Source organism: Pristiophorus japonicus, chromosome 11 (genome assembly GCF_044704955.1).
Source record: "Pristiophorus japonicus isolate sPriJap1 chromosome 11, sPriJap1.hap1, whole genome shotgun sequence".
In the NCBI taxonomy this organism is placed as follows: Eukaryota; Metazoa; Chordata; class Chondrichthyes; family Pristiophoridae; genus Pristiophorus; species Pristiophorus japonicus.
The window spans coordinates 67333577-67354254 of record NC_091987.1 but is presented as its reverse complement, the minus strand read 5'-3'; the positions used below and the strand labels follow the sequence as shown (position 1 = coordinate 67354254).

At 41.9% G+C, this 20678-nt stretch overlaps 1 protein-coding gene across 3 annotated transcripts in view; it reads left to right on the top strand.

Annotated features, from left to right (window-relative positions):
• LOC139276061 (cell adhesion molecule CEACAM21-like) overlaps positions 1-19440 on the top strand; it is a 75087-nt gene extending 55647 nt beyond the window's left edge. Inside the window, exon 7 of one of the 3 annotated variants that reach the window (XM_070893485.1) lies at positions 19000-19440. In XM_070893485.1, the coding sequence (XP_070749586.1) occupies positions 19000-19037 (38 nt within the window). In that variant the 3' untranslated portion in view covers positions 19038-19440. Of the gene's footprint in view, positions 1-9893; positions 10229-13778; positions 14083-18999 lie in introns of those variants that run through there. The other 2 variants (XM_070893483.1, XM_070893486.1) reach the window with 2 other exon arrangements.
• Positions 19441-20678: the final 1238 nt, after the last annotated feature.

Below are 20678 nucleotides of genomic sequence, written 5' to 3'. Positions count from 1 at the left end.
GGACACTAATTATAGGGGGGGGGGGCGGTGGGAAGCAATGGAAAACTTCTTTCAGAGATAACAAAATATGTACACTAATTAATTACACTGCTGGAAACATAGCCCCTCCTCAGTGTGCCAGTCAAACATGGCTACTAATGATATAGTGTCAAGAAAGCAGTTCCAGAACCCAGAGAGAACTAGGTTCCATAGTAGTGATACAGGAAGAGCTCTGCATATGGTGACTAATCAGAGTACAAAGTGATCTCTCTCCTATTCTGCAAGGCAGCTTACACCAATTATATGAACACTTAAGTATACCTCCCAAATGCAAATTGCACTTCATTCTTGAAAGTTGAGTTGTCTCCAGTAGGGTTGATCTGTCATTAAAGACATTTTATATATCTTCTATATGCAGAGATATATGTTCCTTAGAATAAAAAACTGCCTCATATTAATAGAACATCCCAACATTAAGGAGGATCACTGAGAAAACCACCAACAATGCACAGGACACCCAAACTGATCTATCAGCAGGTTTGGTAGAAAGCCATGTAGGATTTTGGGTAAACGTTAATCCAAACTCCTCCCCTGCAACACATTGGAGGTTGTGAGGCTTGAGCCTCACTGCTGCTGGAGCTGTAAAACTATTCCTGTGAAGGCTGCAGGGAATCCCTACCACAATGCCTGACCTGCGTGTTGTTTGTGTGTGTGCACCCAAAATAGATAGAGAAAACATGTCCGTACTGCAAGACCTGGGCCTGCTCTAGGCAATTCAATGCTGTTCAGAAATCAGCAGCTGCAATAACAAAAATTCCATTTGGAAGAAGGATGGGTGACATTTTTTATTGTGCTTGTTTCCTGGCAGATTTCTATGCCAAAGTTTGATTTGTGAGCCTTCCCTGAATTGCATTGTAATAAACATTCAACTCCATTGTCACCTGACCACCAGAATCCAATCCATACTCACTGAGGAGCTGCTGACAAACAGAAAGCAGAGATAAACCCCTTCTCCCTCAACATGTAAATGCAAACATGTCCCCCTGTCCCATCACCCCCACACACACTAGGCCGACTCGCTGCGGCAGAACACTGATACATTTTCTGACTAGACAAGAAAATGTGGTATTAAAATAGTTGTGTATTCACGGGAAACATTTATCCATCTGCACAAATGGCCTATTTCCCTTTTTAGTGCTCCAAAAGTGTTTACACCATAAAACAACAATTAGTTGTCCCAGTAAAAGAAATTCAAGATTGGTAACCATTTCCCAGAATAAACGGTGATCATATCAGTAGAAGCTCTTGAAATGCCTCATTCTAATAAATAATAAGCTATATGTTGAAGTCTGGGGTTAAAATGGGCACTTATGTTTAAAGAGAAAGTAACAGCAGCTGATGTTCAAATAGCTTGGGAAATCTGGCAAGTTCCTGGAGAGTTAATGAAGTATAAATCAGGAACTGGTAGTTGAGAAAGTTAGCCCTTTGCCTCGGAGTTTAAACCAAGCCCTGTCTAATGGGATTAAAGTCTCTTCAATCTGCCAACTGGAAAGCTCTTGTACAAAAAATAGTGCAAGTCCATAACTCGGAAATTATACTTTGGCACCATTTGAGACGAAGTTGTCAATGAAAGATCACATTCCTATAGGAGGTTTTCTTTTGAGGTTGCTTTACTCTGCTTTTAACTGAGATAATAAATGGTTTTGCAGTGCTTGGCACTGGGATTCTAGCATCTTTCATTCTACCAATCACATAAAAAATCATGAATTAATTTAAATTTGCCTTCTTCATTGACAGAATTCTCCAGAAAAAGTAAAATCAAATGTTATTTCTTTTGAGACTATTTGCAAAATTGAAATGCAGTGACCGCAACAGCATAAAAAAAATCTTAGACTAAGGGGAAGTCACTTGACAAAGTCATGAATAAAAAAAATTACATTTACTAATTGATACACTGTAATCATGCTGGCCGACATTGCTTCTATGCACACCATCGATGATATCTGTATATACCAAATGGGGCTAAATTTCCATGGTGGGTGATGTGTGTATTGTATACACAGCCTGGATTTCCAGGAGGTGCTCTTTGAATGGAGGATTGATTTTGTATAGTGGTGGAGGCACACAATTGAGAAGGCCATCCAAGTGACAGGAAGTTTGCATGCAGCTCAAGGGGCAAGAAGAGGCAGGATCGTGGACGTACAGTTGAACAGTCGTAATATACTGGCCCTCAGTTGCTTGCAAGAAGGTAAATGATCGTTTTAAAGTGTAAAAAAAGATTGAAGCTGGCTGAAAGTTTAACATAAAAATGAATGTGGCTGGATTTTGCTGCAGAAGTAACGTTGAGGCTAACAGTGCTCACCATTATTAAAGTGTAAATCGTACAGCAACTTCTGGTGACCGCAGTTAAACATGGAAATCGGGAAGTTGCTGTCCGAGTTGCCCTGCTCCACCAGAAGCTGCACTATACACCGGTATCTCACCGAGAGACTTGGCATTGAAATACATAGAATGGTGTGAAGTTGCTGTACTTGCATGATAAGATACCCACAAAACTTGCCAAAAAAGGTAGGACTTGTCCATTCTAGTGCAAGTAAATTTTTGGTGGCATTACAAGTCTTTAATTACTGCCAAACAACTTCACACAATACATCCACCCTGGAAGGTTTAGATGGGAGGACAGTGCAAGTGAGTCACAGAGCATAGGTAGTCAGGAGCAGGAGAATGCTCAAGAGGAGGAGAAAGGGAGCATAAGGTCCCCTGTTAAAGTCAAAAAAACAGATCTCCATAGCCAATATTCCCTTTAGTTTTTTTGGGATGTGCAGCTGCTTTAAGGGTCTGCACGGGCCATTCAAAATACCATACATAGGCATTTTTTTAAAAGCTGGTGAGCTGGCTGCATGGGAGCTGCAGAGCGCTGTGCGGCCACGCAGCTTAAAGGCAACATTGTCCATGGCCCACACTTTAAGGGAAGGATGTTTTCTCAGCTTCACAGGTTATGTTCCATTACCCTGCCCGATTGCACTGGATCATGGATATTTTCCTGATTGCGCCCAAAGCCGAAACTCTACTCCATCAGTCGCAAAATGAATATGGGCCATCCTGACTTAATGAGCATGGGATTAAACAATTGATGCTCACTATTTGTTTTACTTTGAATTAAACAGTGAGCTGTGATATTCCACAAACTGGCTCACCTAGCATTAATATGCAACTTAAGTTACTGAAGCACCTGGCTTTAAAAAAAAATTGTGCAAATACACTTTGTTTCAAAATACAACAATTAAACATAAGATAGCATCTGTGGAGAGAACAGGCAAATTAATGTTTCATTTAGTTTGTTCTCACCAAAGATGCTGTCTGAGCTGCTGAATGTTTCCAGCATTTCCTGTTACTGTTTCAGATATTCAGTATCTTGTTTTTTGCTTAAGAACATAAGAAATAGGAGCAGGCCATTTGGCCCCTCGAGCCTGCTCTGCCATTCAATAAGATTGTGGCTGATCTGATCATGATCTCAGCTCCACTTCCCTGCCCGCATGCACCCCCTTTATTCCCTTATCATTCAATAATCTGTCTATCTCTGCCTTAAATATATTCAATGACCCAGTCGCCACAGCTCTCTGGGGCAGAGAATTCCATAGATTTACAACCCTCTGAGAGAAGAAATTCCTCCTCGTCTCAGTTTTAAATGGGCGGCCCCTTATTCTAAGACGATGTCCCCTAGATTTAGTTTTCTCTGTGAGTGGAAATATCCTCTCTGCATCTACTTTGTTGAGCCACCTCATTATCTTATATGTTTCAATAAGATCACCTCTCATTCTTCTGAACTCCAACCTATCTTCATAAGTCAATTCCCTCCTCTCTGGAATCAACCTAGTGAACCTTCTCTGAACAACCTCCAATGCAAGTATATCCTTCCTTAAATACAGATACCAAAACTGTATGCAGTATTCCAGGTGTGGCCTCACCAATACCCTGTACAGTTGTAGCAGGACTTCTCTGCTTTTATACTCTATCCCCCTCCCCCTTGCAATAAAGGCCAACATCCCATTTGCCTTCCTGATTACTTGCTGTACCTGCATAATAACTTTTTGTGTTTCATGCACAAGGACCCCCAGGTCTCTCTGTACTGCAGCACTTTGCAATTTTTCTCCATTTAAATTATTTTCTATTATTTTTGCCTCACATTTTCCCACATTATACTCCCATCTGCCAAATGTTTGCCCGCTCACTTAGCCTGTTTATATCCCTTTGCAGATTGTTTGTGTCCTCCTCACAATTTGCTTTCCCACCCATCTTTGTATCATCAGCAAACCTGGCTACATTACACTCGGTCCCTTCATCCTTCAAGTCTCTTCAAGTTATTAATGTAGATTATAAATAGTTGAGGCCCTAGTATCGATCCCTGCGGCACCCTACTAGTTACTGTTTGCCAACCAGAAAATGAACCATTACCCCCAACCCTGTGAGCTTTTTATCTTGTGCAATAACCCCACTTGTTCCCAGCTTATTTCTGTGGAGATTTATTTTTCAAATATCCCAAAACATGTGGCCTTTGGGATTAAAACAGTAAATGCTGGAAATGCTCAGCAGGTCAGACAGCAGCATCTGTAGAGAGAGAAACAGAGTTAACGGTTCTGGTCAATAACCTTTCGTTCCAGCATCTGCAGTACTTTGCTTTTATTGTGGCTTTTGGGAAATGTGTGATTTGCCTGTTAATACCTCAATACATTTCCTCTGACTCCTGTGTTTGTTGTAACTACTGAGTCAAATTCATGAGGCACCTGTACTGTCTGACACTGTTCCTATGCCAATAATATACAAAAAACATGCAGCCTTGTAATGAAATCTTGTCAAAGGTGTGGAAACAGTGTCTTACATGTACCACCCTGTGTAGGTCTATGTAGTGCTGTTCAAGTCGTAAAGATTATTTACCAGGATTTAGCATTAGCCTAGGATTGCTGACTGTGACTGCAGTAATTGGCATAGGGATAAGCAGATTAGAAGGTTAAATGCCTGGCTCAAAAGGTGGTGTGGAAGGCAGGGGTTTTGCGTCATGGGGCTCTGGCACCAGTACTGGGGAAAGAGGGAGCTGTTCCGTTGGGACGGGCTCCACTTAAACTGGGCTGGAACCAGTGTCCAAATCGAATAACCAGGGCAGTAGACAGGGTCTTAAACTAATGAAGGGGAGTGGGAGGATTCAGGAAAGAGTAAATTTAAAAGCAGCAAGAGAAATGTCAAGGCTCTAGAGCAGAGCAGAGATCTGGATAAAAATAAGCAAAGTGGGTCAGGAAGGGACAGAGAGAGTAACAAAGGTAATAGGGCATCGGTGACTAAGGTGACATCAGGGAAAAATAGAAAAAAGTCAAAGCTAAAGGCACTATATCTGAATGCATGAAGCATTCACAACAAAATAGATGAATTAATAGCATGGATAGAAATTAATAGGTTTAATCTAATAGCCATTATGGAGGTGTGGTTGCAATGTGACCAAGGTTGGGAACTAAATATTCCAGGATACTTAACTTTTAGAAAAGATAGGCAAAATGGAAAAGGAGAAGGGGTAGCCCTGATAATAAAGTATGGGATAAAGACAGTAGAGAGAAAGGATCCTGGCTCAGAAAATCAAGAAGTAGAAACATAGAAAATAGGTGCAGGAGTAGGCCATTCGGCCCTTCGAGCCTGCACCACCATTCAATAAGATCATGGCTGATCATTCCCTCAGTACCCCTTTCCTGCTTTCTCTCCACATCCCTTGATCCCTTTAGCAGTAAGGGCCATATCTAACTCCCTCTTGAATATATCCAATGAACTGGCATCAACAACTCTCTGCGGCAGGGAATTCCACAGGTTAACAACTCTCTGAGTGAAGAAGTTTCTCCTCATCGCAGTCCTAAATGGCCTACCCCTTATCCTAAGACTGCGTCCCTTGGTTCTGGACTTCCCTTACATCGGGAACATTCTTCCTGCATCTAACCTGTCCAGTCCCGTCAGAATCTTATACGTTTCTATGAGATCCCCTCTCATCCTTCTAAACTCCAGTGAATAAAGGCTCAGTTGATCCAGTCCCTCCTCATATGACAGTCCAGCCATCCCTGGAATCAGTCTGGTGAATCTTCGCTGCACTCCCTCAATAGCAAGAACGTCCTTCCTCAGATTAGAAGACCAAAACTGAACACAATATTCCAGGTGAGGCCTCACTAAGGCCCTGTACAACTGCAGTAAGACCTCCCTGCTCCTATATTCAAATCCCCTAGCTATGAAGGCCAAATTACCATTTGCCTTCTTCACCGCCTGCTGTACTTGCATGCCAACTTTCAATGACTGATGAACCATGACACCCAGGTCTCGTTGCACCTCCCCCTTTCCAAACGGCTGACTCCTGCTCCTATTTCTTATGTTCTTATCTGTAGTTATTCACATCACCACTACACTCTGAGCTACTTTGTATTAATCAGTTTGGGTGGAGCTAAGAAACAGCAAGGGGCAGAAAACATTGGCGAGAGTTGTCCAAAGGCCCTCAAACAGTAGTTGTAATGTAGGGAACAGTATAAATCAGGAAATTAGAAACACATGTAATAAAAGTAATACAATAATCATGGGGGACTTTAATCTACATATAGGCTGGGCAAACCAAATTTTCAGTAATAGTGTGGAGGACAAATTCATGGAATGTATACAAGATAGTTTTCTAGATCAGTATGTTGAGGAACCAACTAGGGAACTGGCTATTTTAGATCTAGTATATGCAATGAGAAAGGGTTAATTAATAACCTTGTAGTAAAGAGGCCCTTAGGGAAGAGTGACCATAACATGATAGAATTTTATATTATGTTTGAAGCTGATTCAGTTAAATCTGAAACTAGGGTCTTAAATCTAAACAAATCAAACTATGTAGGTATGAGGGGCGAGTTGGCTAAGGTAGATTGGGAAACATAATTAAAAGATATGACAGTAAACAAGCATTTAAAGAATTAATACATAATTTACAACAAATATACGTTTCTTTAAGGCAAAAAACCCCCACAGCAAAAGTGGTCCAATCGTGGCTATCAAGAGAAGTTAAAGATAGTATTCGATCAAAGGAAGAGACAGTAATAGTCATAAATAGCAGTAAGCCAGAGGATTGGGAGGATTTCAGAATGCAGCAAAGAAAGACCAAGAAATTGATAAAGAAAGACAAAATAGAATATGAGAGTAAATTAGCAAGAGACATAAACACAGACTGTAAAAGTTTCCATAGGTTTGTAAAAAGGCAAAGATTAGCGAAAGTAAATGCGGGTCCCTTATAGGCTGAGACAGGAGAAATTATAATGGGGAATAAGGAAATGGCAGCGAAATTAAACTAATACTTCGTGTCTGTCTTCACGGAAGAAGAAGCAAAAAGTCTCACGGAAATAGTGGAGAACCACGGGTCTAGCAAGAATGTGGTAGTGTAAGAAATTAGTATTAGTAAAAAAAAAAAATAGTACTGGAGAAATTAATGGAACTGAAAGCCGATAAATCCTCAGGATCTGATTGCCTATATCCAAGGTTTTGAAATAGGTGGCTAGAGATAGTGGATACATTGCTTGTCATCTTCCAAAATTCCATAGATTCTAGAATGGTTCCCGTGGATTGGAAGGAAGGAAATCTAACCCCACTATTTAAGAAAGGGGGAAGAGAATAACCAGGGTACTACAGACTAGTTGGCCTGACATCAGTAGTAGGCAAAATGCTAAAATCTATTATTAAGCAAAATGCTAAAATCTATTATTAAGAGCACTTAGAAAATAATAATAGGATTGGGCAGAGTCAACAAGGATTTATGAAAGGGAAATCATGTTTGATGAGTCTGTTAGTTGAAACCTCAGAAAACTCTATCAGAATAGATAAGGTGGAACCAGGGGATGTGGTGTATTTCGATTTTCAGAAGGCATTTGATAAGGGGCCACACAAGAGGTTATTAAACAAAATTAGAGGTCATAGGATTGGGGGTAATATATTAGTATGAATTGAGCATTTGTTAACGGACAGAATACAGAGAGTAGGAATAAACGAGTCATTTTCAGGTTGGCAGATTGTAACTAGTGGGTACCTCAAGGATCATTGTTTGGGCCTCAGTTATTCACAATCTATAGCAATGATTTGGATGAGAGGACCAAATGTAATATATCCAAGTTTGCTGATGAAACAAAGCTAGGTGGGAATGTAAGTTGTGAGGAGGGTACAAAGAGGCTTCAAGAGGATATAGACAGGCTAAGTGAGTGGGCAAGAACATGGCAAATGGAATATAATGTGGAGAAATGTGAAGTTATCCACTTTGGTAGGAAAAATAGAAAAGCAGAGTATTTTTTAAATGGTGAGAAATTGGGAAATGTTGGTGTTCAGAGTGAATCACTGAAAGTTAACATGCAGGCACAGCAAACAATTAAGAAAGCGAATGCTATGTTGTCCTTTATTACAAGAGGATTTGAGTATAAGAGTAGATGTCTTACTGCAATTATAAAGGGCCCTGGGGAGACCACACCTAGAGTATTAAGTACTGTTTTGGTCTCCTTACCTAAGGAAGGATATACTTCCCATAGAGGGAGTGCAGACTGATTCAGGGGATGTGAGGATTGTCCTATGAGGAGAGTAGTCTAGCCCTATATTCTCTTGAGGTGAGAAGAATGAGAGTTGATCTCATTGAAACAAACAAAATTCTTACAGGGCTTGACAGGGTATATGCAGAAAGGATGTTTCCCCTGCTGAGTCTAGAACTAGGAGTCACAGTCTCAGAATAAGGGGTCGGTCATTTAGGACTGAAATGAGAAGAAATTTCTTCACTCAGAGGGTGGTGAATCTTTGGAATTCTCTATGCCAGTGGAGGCTTAGTCGTTGACGATATTCAAGACAGATATTAATAGATTTTTGGATATTAAGGAAATCAAGGTATATGGGGATAGTGCAGGAAAGTGGAGTTGAGGTAAAAGATCAGCTATGATATTGAATGGCGGAGCAGGCTCAAGGGGTCGAATGGCCTACCACTGCTCTTATTTCTTATGTTCTTCTGTATGTACTAGCTACAGGTTACTTCAACACCACCTCCCAGCCCCACAAACATTACCACCGAGAAGAACAAGACCAAAAAAATCATGGGAACACAAACACCTACAAATTCCACTCCAAATCAGACACCATTCTGACTTGGACATATGTCGTTCCTTCACTGTAGAATTCCCTACTTGACACCATTGTGGGAGCACCATCACCACAAGGACTGCAGCGGTTCAAGCTGAAAGCCCACCACAACCTTCTCAGGGCAATCAGGAAGGGGCAATAAATGTTGCCTTGCCAGCATTGCCCACATCCCGAGAACAAATAAAACAATACAGCAGGGTTCCTCCCTTGAAGGCATTCCATCAAGGAATTCCTGCTGGGAACAGGGGTGGGCGTAAGTTCCACATTCCCCAGTGATGGCCTGAAATGTAAAAGTGGATGGGGCTGGCATGGTATTACCTGCTCAAACTTTCACTGCTTCTGCTTCTTTTCCACCGACCAACCTAGACACTGTGAAGATACTAGCATTCAGGTCAATGGAATGACAGAAGTGGGGAACACAGAGGTTTAAGAAGCTGGAGTTAAGGTCTGGAATACTTCCAAAGATAACTTCATAAAGTTGCCCCTATTTTAAAGGGGGTTGTTTACTATTGATTAGTGTGTTTTAAAGCCAGGACGACCGGCTGCTTCCCCACACAGCAGCTACCTGTCACATCTTCCTCTCCTCCCCTTTTAGCAGGGGCCTGAGACGTAGCCATACTGATGGCCACCTCCTGGATTTATTTAAATTAAGTGACCCCACCCTGACCCTGAATACTGTCGATCAGTATTCCGATTCCACGTACTTATGGCAGCAGAACGTGATTGAGAAGTTTTGTCTCCTCATTATCTAGGTTGATACATGATGAATGGCCACTGGATCAAGTTAAAGAAAGGTCCACTGATGCATTTGGAACTATACTTCAGCAAGGAGTCAGCACCTTCAGGAGAGGAGCAGAGAAACATGGGGGGTCTAGGAAAGTATAGTAACATATAGAAATGAAATATTTCAACAGCAGTCCTTAAATCTGGGTAATTCCACATACATCAAACATTACTGAGCATTATTTACCATCCATGGCTTGATGTCTAGTGTGTGCTGATTGTGAATGTGGGGAGGGCCGTCCTTTTATCTTTCAGTTTCAATCTTTGAAGTGTATAAATAATGTTACAATTGAATCATGGATTGTTTCCAATGCCAGGGTCAAGGGATTGGGTGGAACTGTCCCTTGGTTGAATATTGTTCCTTCACCTTCTGGACCTGCTGAATCTAGTCCAAACAGATAAGATGAAAATCTCCATTTTTTTGAATGCTAAATAATATAAAATGAGTCTGGGCTGCCTCCCAGCCCAATTCCCAATGCACCTGAATCCACAGCACAGCTTGTCTATAATTCTGCATTAATTGGTACTAATGAGTAAAGCTTCTTCAGTAAGTAGGGCTGCCACATATTTCCAAATCCAAACCCAGCCTTTGACAGAATTGCTGGCTGCAGCTGCTCTTTTAAAGCAATTTCACTTTAAAATTGGATCGCCAGGGGTATTGCTCCAAAAGCCTCCCTGTGCCACGCAACCTGATTTATACTACAGGTTGACAATACTTTCCCTGTAGTCCGATTGGATCCTCAATTATAGGGCAGAAACTGGACTTGCTGCTCATGTGTGAAGCATACTGCTGCCACCACCTACTTCTGCAAACTCGAATAGAATCCAATGGCCTCAATTTACAAGGAATCTTTCGCATATACAGTTGTTCCTGTCTTGTAATATACTTTACTCTGCCTTGTTTCTACTAATAATGAATAACTGGAGGAATTTCACCCACCTCTATGTCGTGGAACTAACCCTAGTTGAACATAGAAACATAGAAAATAGGTGCAGGAGTAGGCCATTCGGCCCTTCGAGCCTGCACCGCCATTCAATAAGATCATGGCTGATCATTCCTTCAGTACCCTTTCCTGCTTTCTCTCCCCTTAACCGTAAGGACCATATCTAACTCCCTCTTGAATATATCCAATGAACTGACATCAGCAACTCTCTGCGGCAGGGAATTCCACAAGTCAACAACTCTCTGAGTGAAGAAGTTTCTCTCACCTCTGTCCGAAATGGCCTACCCCTTATCCTAAGACTGTGTCCCCTGGTTCTGGACTTCCCAAACATCGAGAACATTCTTCCCGCATCTAACCTGTCCAGTTCCGTCAGAATCTTATATGTTTCTATGAGATCCCCTCTCATCCTTCTAAACGCCAGTGAATAAAGGCCCAGTTGATCCAGCCATCCCTGGAATCAGTCTGGTGAACCTTCGCTGCACTCCCTCAATAGCAAGAACGTCCTTCCTCAGACTAGGAGACCAAAACTGAACACAATATTCCAGGTGAGGCCTCACTAAGGCCCTGTACAACTGCAGTAAGACGTCCCTGCTCCTATATTCAAATCCCCTAGCTATGAAGGCCAACATACCATTTACCTTCTTTACCGCCTGCTGTACCAGCGTGCCCACTTTCAGTGACTGATGAACCATGACACCCAGGTCTCGTTTCACCTCCCCTTTTTCTAGTCTGCTGCCATTCAGACAATATTCTGCCTTCGTGTTTTTGCCCCCAAAATGGATAATCTCACATTTATCCACATTATACTGCATCTGCCATGTATTTGCCCACTCACCTAATCTGTCCAAGTCACCCTGCAGCCTTTTAGCGTCCTCCTCACAGCTCACACCGCCACCCAGTTTAGTGTCATCTGCAAACTTGGAGGTATTACACTCTATTCCTTCATCCAAATCGTTAATGTATATTGTAAAGAGCTGGGGTCCCAGCACTGAGCCCTGCTGCACCCCACTAGTAATTGCCTGCCATCCTGAAAAGGACCCGTTTATCCCGACTCTCTGCTTCCTGTCTGCCAACCAGTTGTCTATCCATGTCAGTACATTACCCCCAATACCATGCGCTTTGATTTTGTACACCAATCTCTTGTGCGGAACCTTGTCAAAAGCCTTTTGAAAGTCCAAATACACCATATCCACTGGTTCTCCCTTGTTCATTCTACTAGTTACATCCTCAAAAAATTCCAGAAGATTCGTCAAGCATGATTTCCCTTTCATAAGTCCATGCTGACTTGGTCCGATCCTGTCACTGCTTTCCAAATGCGCTGCTATTTCATCCTTAATGATTGATTCCAACATTTTTCCCACTACTGATATTAGGCTAACCGGTCTATAATTACCCACTTTCTCTCCCTCCTTTTTTAAAAAGTGCCGTTACATTAGCTACCCTCCAGTCCATAGGAACTGATCTAGAATCGATAGACTGTTGGAAAATGATCACCAATGCATCCACTATTTCTAGGGCCACTTCCTTAAGTACTCTGGGATGCAGACTATCAGGACCCGGGGATTTATCGGCCTTTAATCCCATCAATTTCCCTAACACAATTTCCCTAATAAGTATATCTTTCAGTTCCTCATTCTCACTAGACCCATTGTCCCCTAGTACATTCGGAAGGTTAACATCAGAGGTACATGTAGTAGGCCAAGCATGGAGATAGATATTGATGGGGACCCACAGGTGATTTGTACTATAGTGGATAGCTGGATATGATGTTATGCGCAAAAATCAGTTGGATGGTTAGATGTTTGACTTTACAATGACAACAAATGAAGAAACATTCAGCATCACATGAACATGATCGTAAGCTAGTTAACATTATGCACCAGGAAACTGATAGAAAACAAAATAAATTACCAGTGTGTGAAGGTGCTTCTGGCCAGCCACCTCCAGCTGAATCACCTGCAATGGCTTCTCTTCCTACTCCCGCCCCAATACCTCTGGTGCCGCCAAGGATCTATCTTTAGCCCCCTCCTATTTCACATTTACCAGCTGTCCTTGGCAACATAATCCGAAAACAAAGCATCAGGTTCCAAATGTACACCCAGCTCTACCTCACCACACACCTCTCTTGACCCCTCCACTGCATCTAAATTGTCAGACTGCTTGTCCGACATCCAGTACTGGATGAGCAGAAATTTCCTCCATAAGAGCATGAGAAATAGTAGCAGGAGTAGGCCGTACGGCCCCTCGAGGCTGCTCCGCCATTTAATACGATCATGGCTGATCCGATCATGGACTCAGGTTCACTTCCCTGCCCGCTCCCCATAACCCCTTATCGGTTAAGAAACTGTCTATCTCTGTCTTAAATTTACTCAATGACCCAGCTTCCACAGCTCTCTGAGGCACCGAATTCCACAGATTTACAACCCTCTGAGAGAAGAAATTCCTCCTCATCTCAGTTTTAAATGGGCGGCACTTTATTCTAAGATTATGCCCCCTAGTTCTAGTCTCCCCTATCAGTGGAAACATCCTCTCTGCATCCACCTTGTCAAGCCCCTCATAATCTTATATGCTTCGATAAGATCACCTCTCATTCCTCTGAATTCCAATGAGTAGAGGCCCAACCTACTCAACCTTCCTCATAAGTCAACCCCCTTGTTGGAGAGCGTTTCCAGAGCAAAGGCACCTGTGGCATAATTTTAGAATTAAATATGTGTGTAATGTTAGAATGAAATATGTATGTAATGTTAGAATGAAATATATGTGTAATGTTAGAATGAAATATGTGTGTGTAAAATGGTGGCAGGATATGTATGAAGATGGCTGCCAGTGATTCAGCAAAGCACCAAGGGAATGCAGCTAACAGAAAGGGACTGCATTCCTAGTTACTGATAATTGCCGTTTCTCACACAGGAATACACAGAAAAGACGAGCTCAGCAGATGTCTCCAATCAACAGGCTTCCAGGCCCCAGACAAGATGTCCCGGTAGAATGATAGAACAATAGTACTCCTGTAACAGGATTAAGATAAGGAAACTACTCAAAGACAGCACCCAAGGACAGTAAGATAAGGGGGGAGCCTGGACAATGTCACAAGACCATGAGTAACCCTTAGCAACACATGAGGTGATCACGCAGCCACCTAATGTGTAGAGACCAATTCTATTGGTTTAATTGAATCTATATGTAATCTATAATCAATATGATTGGATAGTGTCCAGCCGAAATGGGCTGATGTAACTGTAGTAAACTGTTGTAAAACATATAAAAATCCATGAAATCCTTTGTTCAGCGGAGAGTAGTGCCTGGATGAACCAGTGGCTTCATCTCCCCGCCGGCGTAATAAACCGTTTTGATGTATGGAACCGACCCAGAGTGACGAGTGATTCTTGGAGGGAACATTTGCTCTAACAATGGCGTAGCCGGCAGGATATTGCAGAGGCCGTTGGGACACCCCTGGAGAATCCGGGTGAGTATAAGACCGAGTTAAAAAAAAAGGGTATCGGCAGTAGATCCCGGGGGGAAGGGACCAGGTGGTGTTCAGAGGCCGACGCAATATTCAACCTGTGAGAAGGGTCAGACCAACAGGCAAAATGGTGGTAGGTAGTCGTTAAGGAGGCGTGGGGCACTGCGGGAATTGCTTAAACACGTTTTAAGAATTGTATAAGTTTGTGTAATAGCAGACTTGTGACCTGACAGTAGCTAGAAATGGTCTACTACAAGTCGCGCTGGATAAAAGGCGGACCTCTGAGAGTTAGATGGTCTACTACAAGTCGTGCTGGGTAAAAAGCAGACCTCTGAGAGTTAGATTCCTAATGAACCATACCCAATATGGCCAGTCTAACAATAAAACTCGAGTGGGGGCCAGAAAGGTCCCTTACCCTCCACCTGGCGGAGAAACAAAAGAAAGTAATCTATCTTTCTTAATCTATCATCATGTATTAATTTATTAAAAAAACCTGATAGAGACTATTTTAAGTGATGTATGGATCCAAAAACAGAGCCGGCCAAACAATAAGCTTTGTTGAATGAAGAGAGATTTTTGTGAATGTCTGTCTTTGAGTGAGAGTGCTAGTGTGATTTTTGACTGCGGAATGAATTTTTCACGTGTCTGAAAGCCTGTTTGGAAAAGTGGTGGAGCTGTCTGTTTGTTTTAGCTCCACCCACTTTTTCAACCAGAGTGAAAGTTTTTTTAACCCTTTGCAGTGTTGTCCTGTATGTAGGAAGTTTTAAGAAAGTGTGAACCTAGAATTGAATTACATTTTAAGCTAGAAACGCAGGTGTGGATTTAGTCGGATGATAAGTTACGGAGCTAGGAAATGCACAAAGGATAGGTTTGTTGAGCAAAAGATAAAAAATACATGGTCCCGGTGGTTTTAAACATTTTTTTTATTTGACACGCTCACTTACGTGTCGAAAGAAAACACGCAATCATTGATTACATTGGGTTGAAAGACATAAATTTAGTCTAGGAATGAGATAAAGAATGGAGAAGGGAAGTTGTAATGCCTTTTTAAAAAGCCTGCATGGGTCTCTCGAGGCTGCGGGCTGGGGAAGTACGCACCCATTTTCCTTTGTGTAAAACCTTGATGCGAAAGCTCCTAGCTCAGTAAAAATAAAAGATTGGCAGTACAAAATTTGAATTGGGATTTTGAGATATTAAGAGAAGGCACAGCAAAATACTGAGATAGATTCAAACTAAAAAAAAAAAATCTGATCTCTTTAAAAAAAAGAGAAATAAAACTAAAAGGTTTGGAAACAATCGAGAAACTTAAAAAAAAAATAAAATGTTAAAACGGCAAGCTTTAGCAGTTTAGAACAAAGGACATTGTAACGGCCTTGAAACTGGAACATTTGAGATAACGAAAGGCAGCTTTCAAAGCCTACGTGCTAGACTCAGTTCTAGTTATGGAAAAGATGAAAAAAAGATAAAGACGCAACCTTGAAAGAAAACAAATTGAACGAATTTGAAAGAAAAAGTGTTTTTGATTGTCTGATGATTTTAAATTAACAAATTTACGGAGAAACGAGCCCTCTGTGTAAAATAGAAAACCTAATTTGAAGAAAGGAGATCTGAAAAAAAAGGACGTAACGTACCAAATAGGTGCTGAAAAATACTAGTTGATCTTGGCTGTGAAAAAGATATTGGTTTAATTAGGAAGAAGAAAAAAAATTGGAAGAGGTAAAAGACACTCTCCATTGATAATGATTTTAAATTACGAGAAAGTTTCACTGCAGTTTGAAAAGATTTTCCAAAATGGACGTTGTTTATCAAGAAAAGTCCTGAACAGTCTAAACAAGCAGGAGGGTTTTGAAAATAACAAGGAGAAAAGATCTAAGCTATGTGAACTCAGCACAGAAAGAAAAAAACTGAGAATTAGGAAATCTTACTGAATTTTAAAATTCTTATAGAAAATGGAACTGGCACGGAAGTTTAGATTTTGTGCCGAGAGAGAAATAAAACACAAGATTCGCCCAGTGAACAGGTCGTAAAAAAAAAATGTTGGAATGTATACAGCTTGTGTGAAAATTGGATTTCAGTAAACAAAATAGCTATTAAAAATGTGTGGTCTCGTTTTAAATCAATCAAAAAAAATCTTTGGCAAGTACTTGAATTAGAAGTTTAGAAAAATTGTAGTTTAATCTAAAATGCTGTCTTTCCTGATGAGAAGATTTTAATTATGACGGCTTTACTAATGATTTCTGCTGTTTTAACGGATTCCTAATTTCTAAGCAAGTTTTGAAGGCACAAAGACTTGGAAAAAAATTTCAGATGATTACGCGAAGTCACGTAATGATATCAGGCCTTCTTACAAATCTGTAAAGGAGTTAACCCTTTCCATTGACAGCTGTTTTATACTGGACATTATTAATTTGGATTTCTTAATAGAATAATGAAGACTCACCTGACAGATAGAGGAAATGGTGGGATAGTCAGAATAAAAAGAAAATAGAACTAGCCTATGTAATAATACTTGCCTGATACAAATAAAGAAATAGATACTCAAACAAAACAAATTCAAGAGTTAAAAGCTAAGATAAATAAGCTGGAAGAGATTTTAAAAAATGGGACCAGACGGATAGTGCAGTGCGCAGCCATAGCACCATCACCTATGGCAATAGAGCCAATGTACCCCACGGCGGGTAAGTGGAGTCCACAAACCCAACCTAACCCTTACCTCCGATTTCACAGAGTGATCTCAACATGCATGGATAAAAGATGAGCAGACCAGAACCTAACACCTGGTGATGACCAGGATCTGTTTAAAATTTGCAGATAAAACACTCACTGAGATGGGACCGCAGCGGCTACTTCGACTCTGGAGACCCATGATACTGGGAACCTTGAGGCCCACGCAAGCACTGGATAATACAGACGGACTACGAGAAATATAGCACACGCAGAAAAGATATAACTACATGAACTATGGGACTTTGTTTAATTTAACTGACGGAATATGTATCCCAGCAGCCAAGGACTGGAGCAAGGCCAGAACTTATTTTTACGCATAATGTTAAGCATGAAATTATGCCTGTTCTAATCAATATCTCAGGCATACAAATGCCGGAATGTTGTACGGAACAGGCAAGGAATGTGTATAGTGTATTAAGTAAGGTTGTAATGCAGCAGGCTGCCGATGCCATGGGTGTCAGTAGGTTCCGAGGACAAGAGCAGGTGCATAGGAATAAGAGAAGAATAGTTAATGATGCTACTACTGGTTTTAATATCGGAACCTCCAGAGTAAATTGACTGGATATACAAGGGCTGAATGAAAAAGTGGAACAATTTAAAGGGGCGATGAGGGAACTACTAGAGCGGGCAGAGCAGAATCAGAAAAACCAAGCCCACCTCGGAAGGGAAGGCATGGAGATACAGTTAGATGGAATTTCAATAATCGAGACACATGCCAAAACAATTAATCATCTAATTGACAGAGAAAAGGAAGATGCCGGAAAGCAAGGGCAACTCTGTAACACTTATGATTTGTGGATGGTAGGACAAATATGACACAACCTCGATCAGATCCAAAGGGGGCAGATACCAGACTGGATAGACAGCTCACATCTGGCTCAGCTAGCCAAGCTGAAGGGGACACTGGATAATTGCACTCTGAAGGGACTAACCAGAGTATACCCAGCGATCCCAAACTGCCAAATGGGCACAGCTGCGGGTGTGGGGATTGTCTTGATGATCGCTATAGTCACACGAGACTCAGGTCCATTTCCCCTTTATCAACTAGAGAATATCGGGATCGTACGCGACCATGCCTCCCTCCATTATTACTTAACCGCAGACTCCGCTATCCGTAGAGATAACACACTATACGGCGTCTCCCTGGCAGCGTGCAAACAGAGGGGCGAGGTCACGGTGTGTCCCCACCCGGTGGGACAGGGAGAATTAGACGAGTGTGATTTTAATCGAACCGATGGTTGCGTTCTGGAAATAGTACCGGCCCACACACATTTTGCCCGGGCTGGGTACGGAGGCAAAGGGAGATACTGTGACTCCACCACGGAACCCTCATATCAGTATAATGGCTTGCAATGCCAGATCCCACAACCAAATTTCGGCTTTACACCCCTACGACCCGTTACCATAGGGCAAACCCGCATTATTCAAGTCAGACGGCGAGATACCGAAATCATTAACGTTACCGATTAGCTCCATGATCATCTGCAGGACTATGACAAGCCAGAGCAGGCCCCTATCCCACATGGGGTGTCATGGCTTGCCGGTCCTGCAGACATTATGATCTAAACAACTGGGACTCCTGAAATCACGTGACTGGCCAGCACGTTGAAGCAGGGAGTACCAGGTGACACAAAAATATAAATAATATAATATAAATTAGTGTCGGTTTCAGGAGGCTAGGACTAGCCCTTTTACCGAAAGGGGGGATTGTTGGAGAGCGTTTCCAGAGCAAAGGCACCTGTGGCATAATGTTAGAATGAAATATGTGTGTAATGTTAGAATGAAATATGTGTGTAATGTTAGAATGAAATATGTGTGTGTAAAATGGTGGCAGGATATGTATGAAGATGGCTGCCAGTGATTCAGCAAAGCACCAAGGGAATGCAGCTAGCAGAAAGGGACTGCATTCCTAGTTACTGATAATTGCCGTTTCTCACACAGGAATACACAGAAAAGACGAGCTCAGCAGATGTCTCTAATCAACAGGCTTCCAGGCCCCAGACAAGATGTCCCAGTAGAATGATAGAACAATAGTACTCCTGTAACAGGATTAAGATAAGGAAACTACTCAAAGACAGCACCCAAGGACAGTAAGATAAGGGGGGAGCCTGGACAATGTCACAAGACCATGAGTAACCCTTAGCAACACATGAGGCGATCACGCAGCCACCTAATGTGTAGAGACCAATTCTATTGGTTTAATTGAATCTATATGTAATCAATAATCAATATGATTGGATAGTGTCCAGCCGAAATGGGCTGATGTAACTGTAGTGAACTGTTGTAAAACATATAAAAATCCATGAAATCCTTTGTTCATTGGAGAGAGGTGCCTGGATGAACCAGTGGCTTCATCTCCCCGCCGGCGTAATAAACCGTTTTGATGTATGGAGCCGACCCAGAGTGACGAGTGATTCTTGGAGGGAACATTCGCGCTAACACCCTCATCCCCGGAATCAACCTAGTGAACCTTCTCTGAACTGCCTCCAAAGCAAGTATATCCTTTCTTAAATATGGAAACCAAAACTGTATGCAGTATTCCAGGTGTGACCTCACCAATACCCTGTATAACTGTAGCAAGACTTCCTTGTTTTTATACTCCATCCCCTTTGCAATAAAGGCCAAGATACCATTGGCCTTCCTGATCACTTGCTGTACATGCATACTATCCTTTTGTGTTTCATACACAAGTACCCCCAGGTCTCGCTGTACTGCAGCACTTTGCGACTTTTCTCCATTTAAATAATAACTTGCTCTTCAATTTTTTTCTGCCAATATGCATAACCTCACACTTTCCAACATTATAGTCCATCTGCCAAATTTTTGCCAAGTCACTTAGCCTGCTTATGTCCTTTTGCAGATTTTTTATGTCCTCACACATTGCTTTTCCTCCCATCTTGTATCGTCAGCAAACTTGGCTACGTTACACTCAATCCCTTCATCCAAGTCGTTAATATAGATTGTAAATAGTTGAGGTCCCGGCACTGATCCCTGCGGCACCCCACTAGTTACTGATTGCCAAACCGAGAATGAACCATTTATCCCGACTCTGTTTTCTGTTGTTAGCCAATCCTCTATCCATGCTAATATATTAACCCCAACCTCGTGAACTTTTATCTTGTGCGGATATATATTGGGAAGAACGAAGCCATTGTCTTTGGTCCCTGCCACAAATTCCATTTGCTAGCCACCGACTCCATCCATCTCCCTGGCAACTATCTGAGGCTGAAACACACTGTTGTATTTGACCCCATGCTGAGCTTGCGACCACATATCCACGCCATCACTCAGACTGCCTATTTCCTCTGTAACATCTGACTCTGCCCCTGCCTCAGCTGATCAGCTGATGAATTCCTCAGCCATGCCTTTGTTACCTCTAGACTTGACTATTCCAACATACTCCTGGCTGGCCTCCCATCTTCCACCCTCCACAAATTTTTGCTTATCCAAAATTCAGTGCCTGCATCCTACCTCACACCCAGTCCTGTTCATCCATCACCGCTGTGCTCGCTGACCTACTGTGGCTCCTGGTTAAGTAATGCCTCGATTTTAAAATTCTTATTGTTTTCAAATCCTTCCATGGCCTCACTTCTCCCTAAATCTGTAATCTCCTCCAGCCC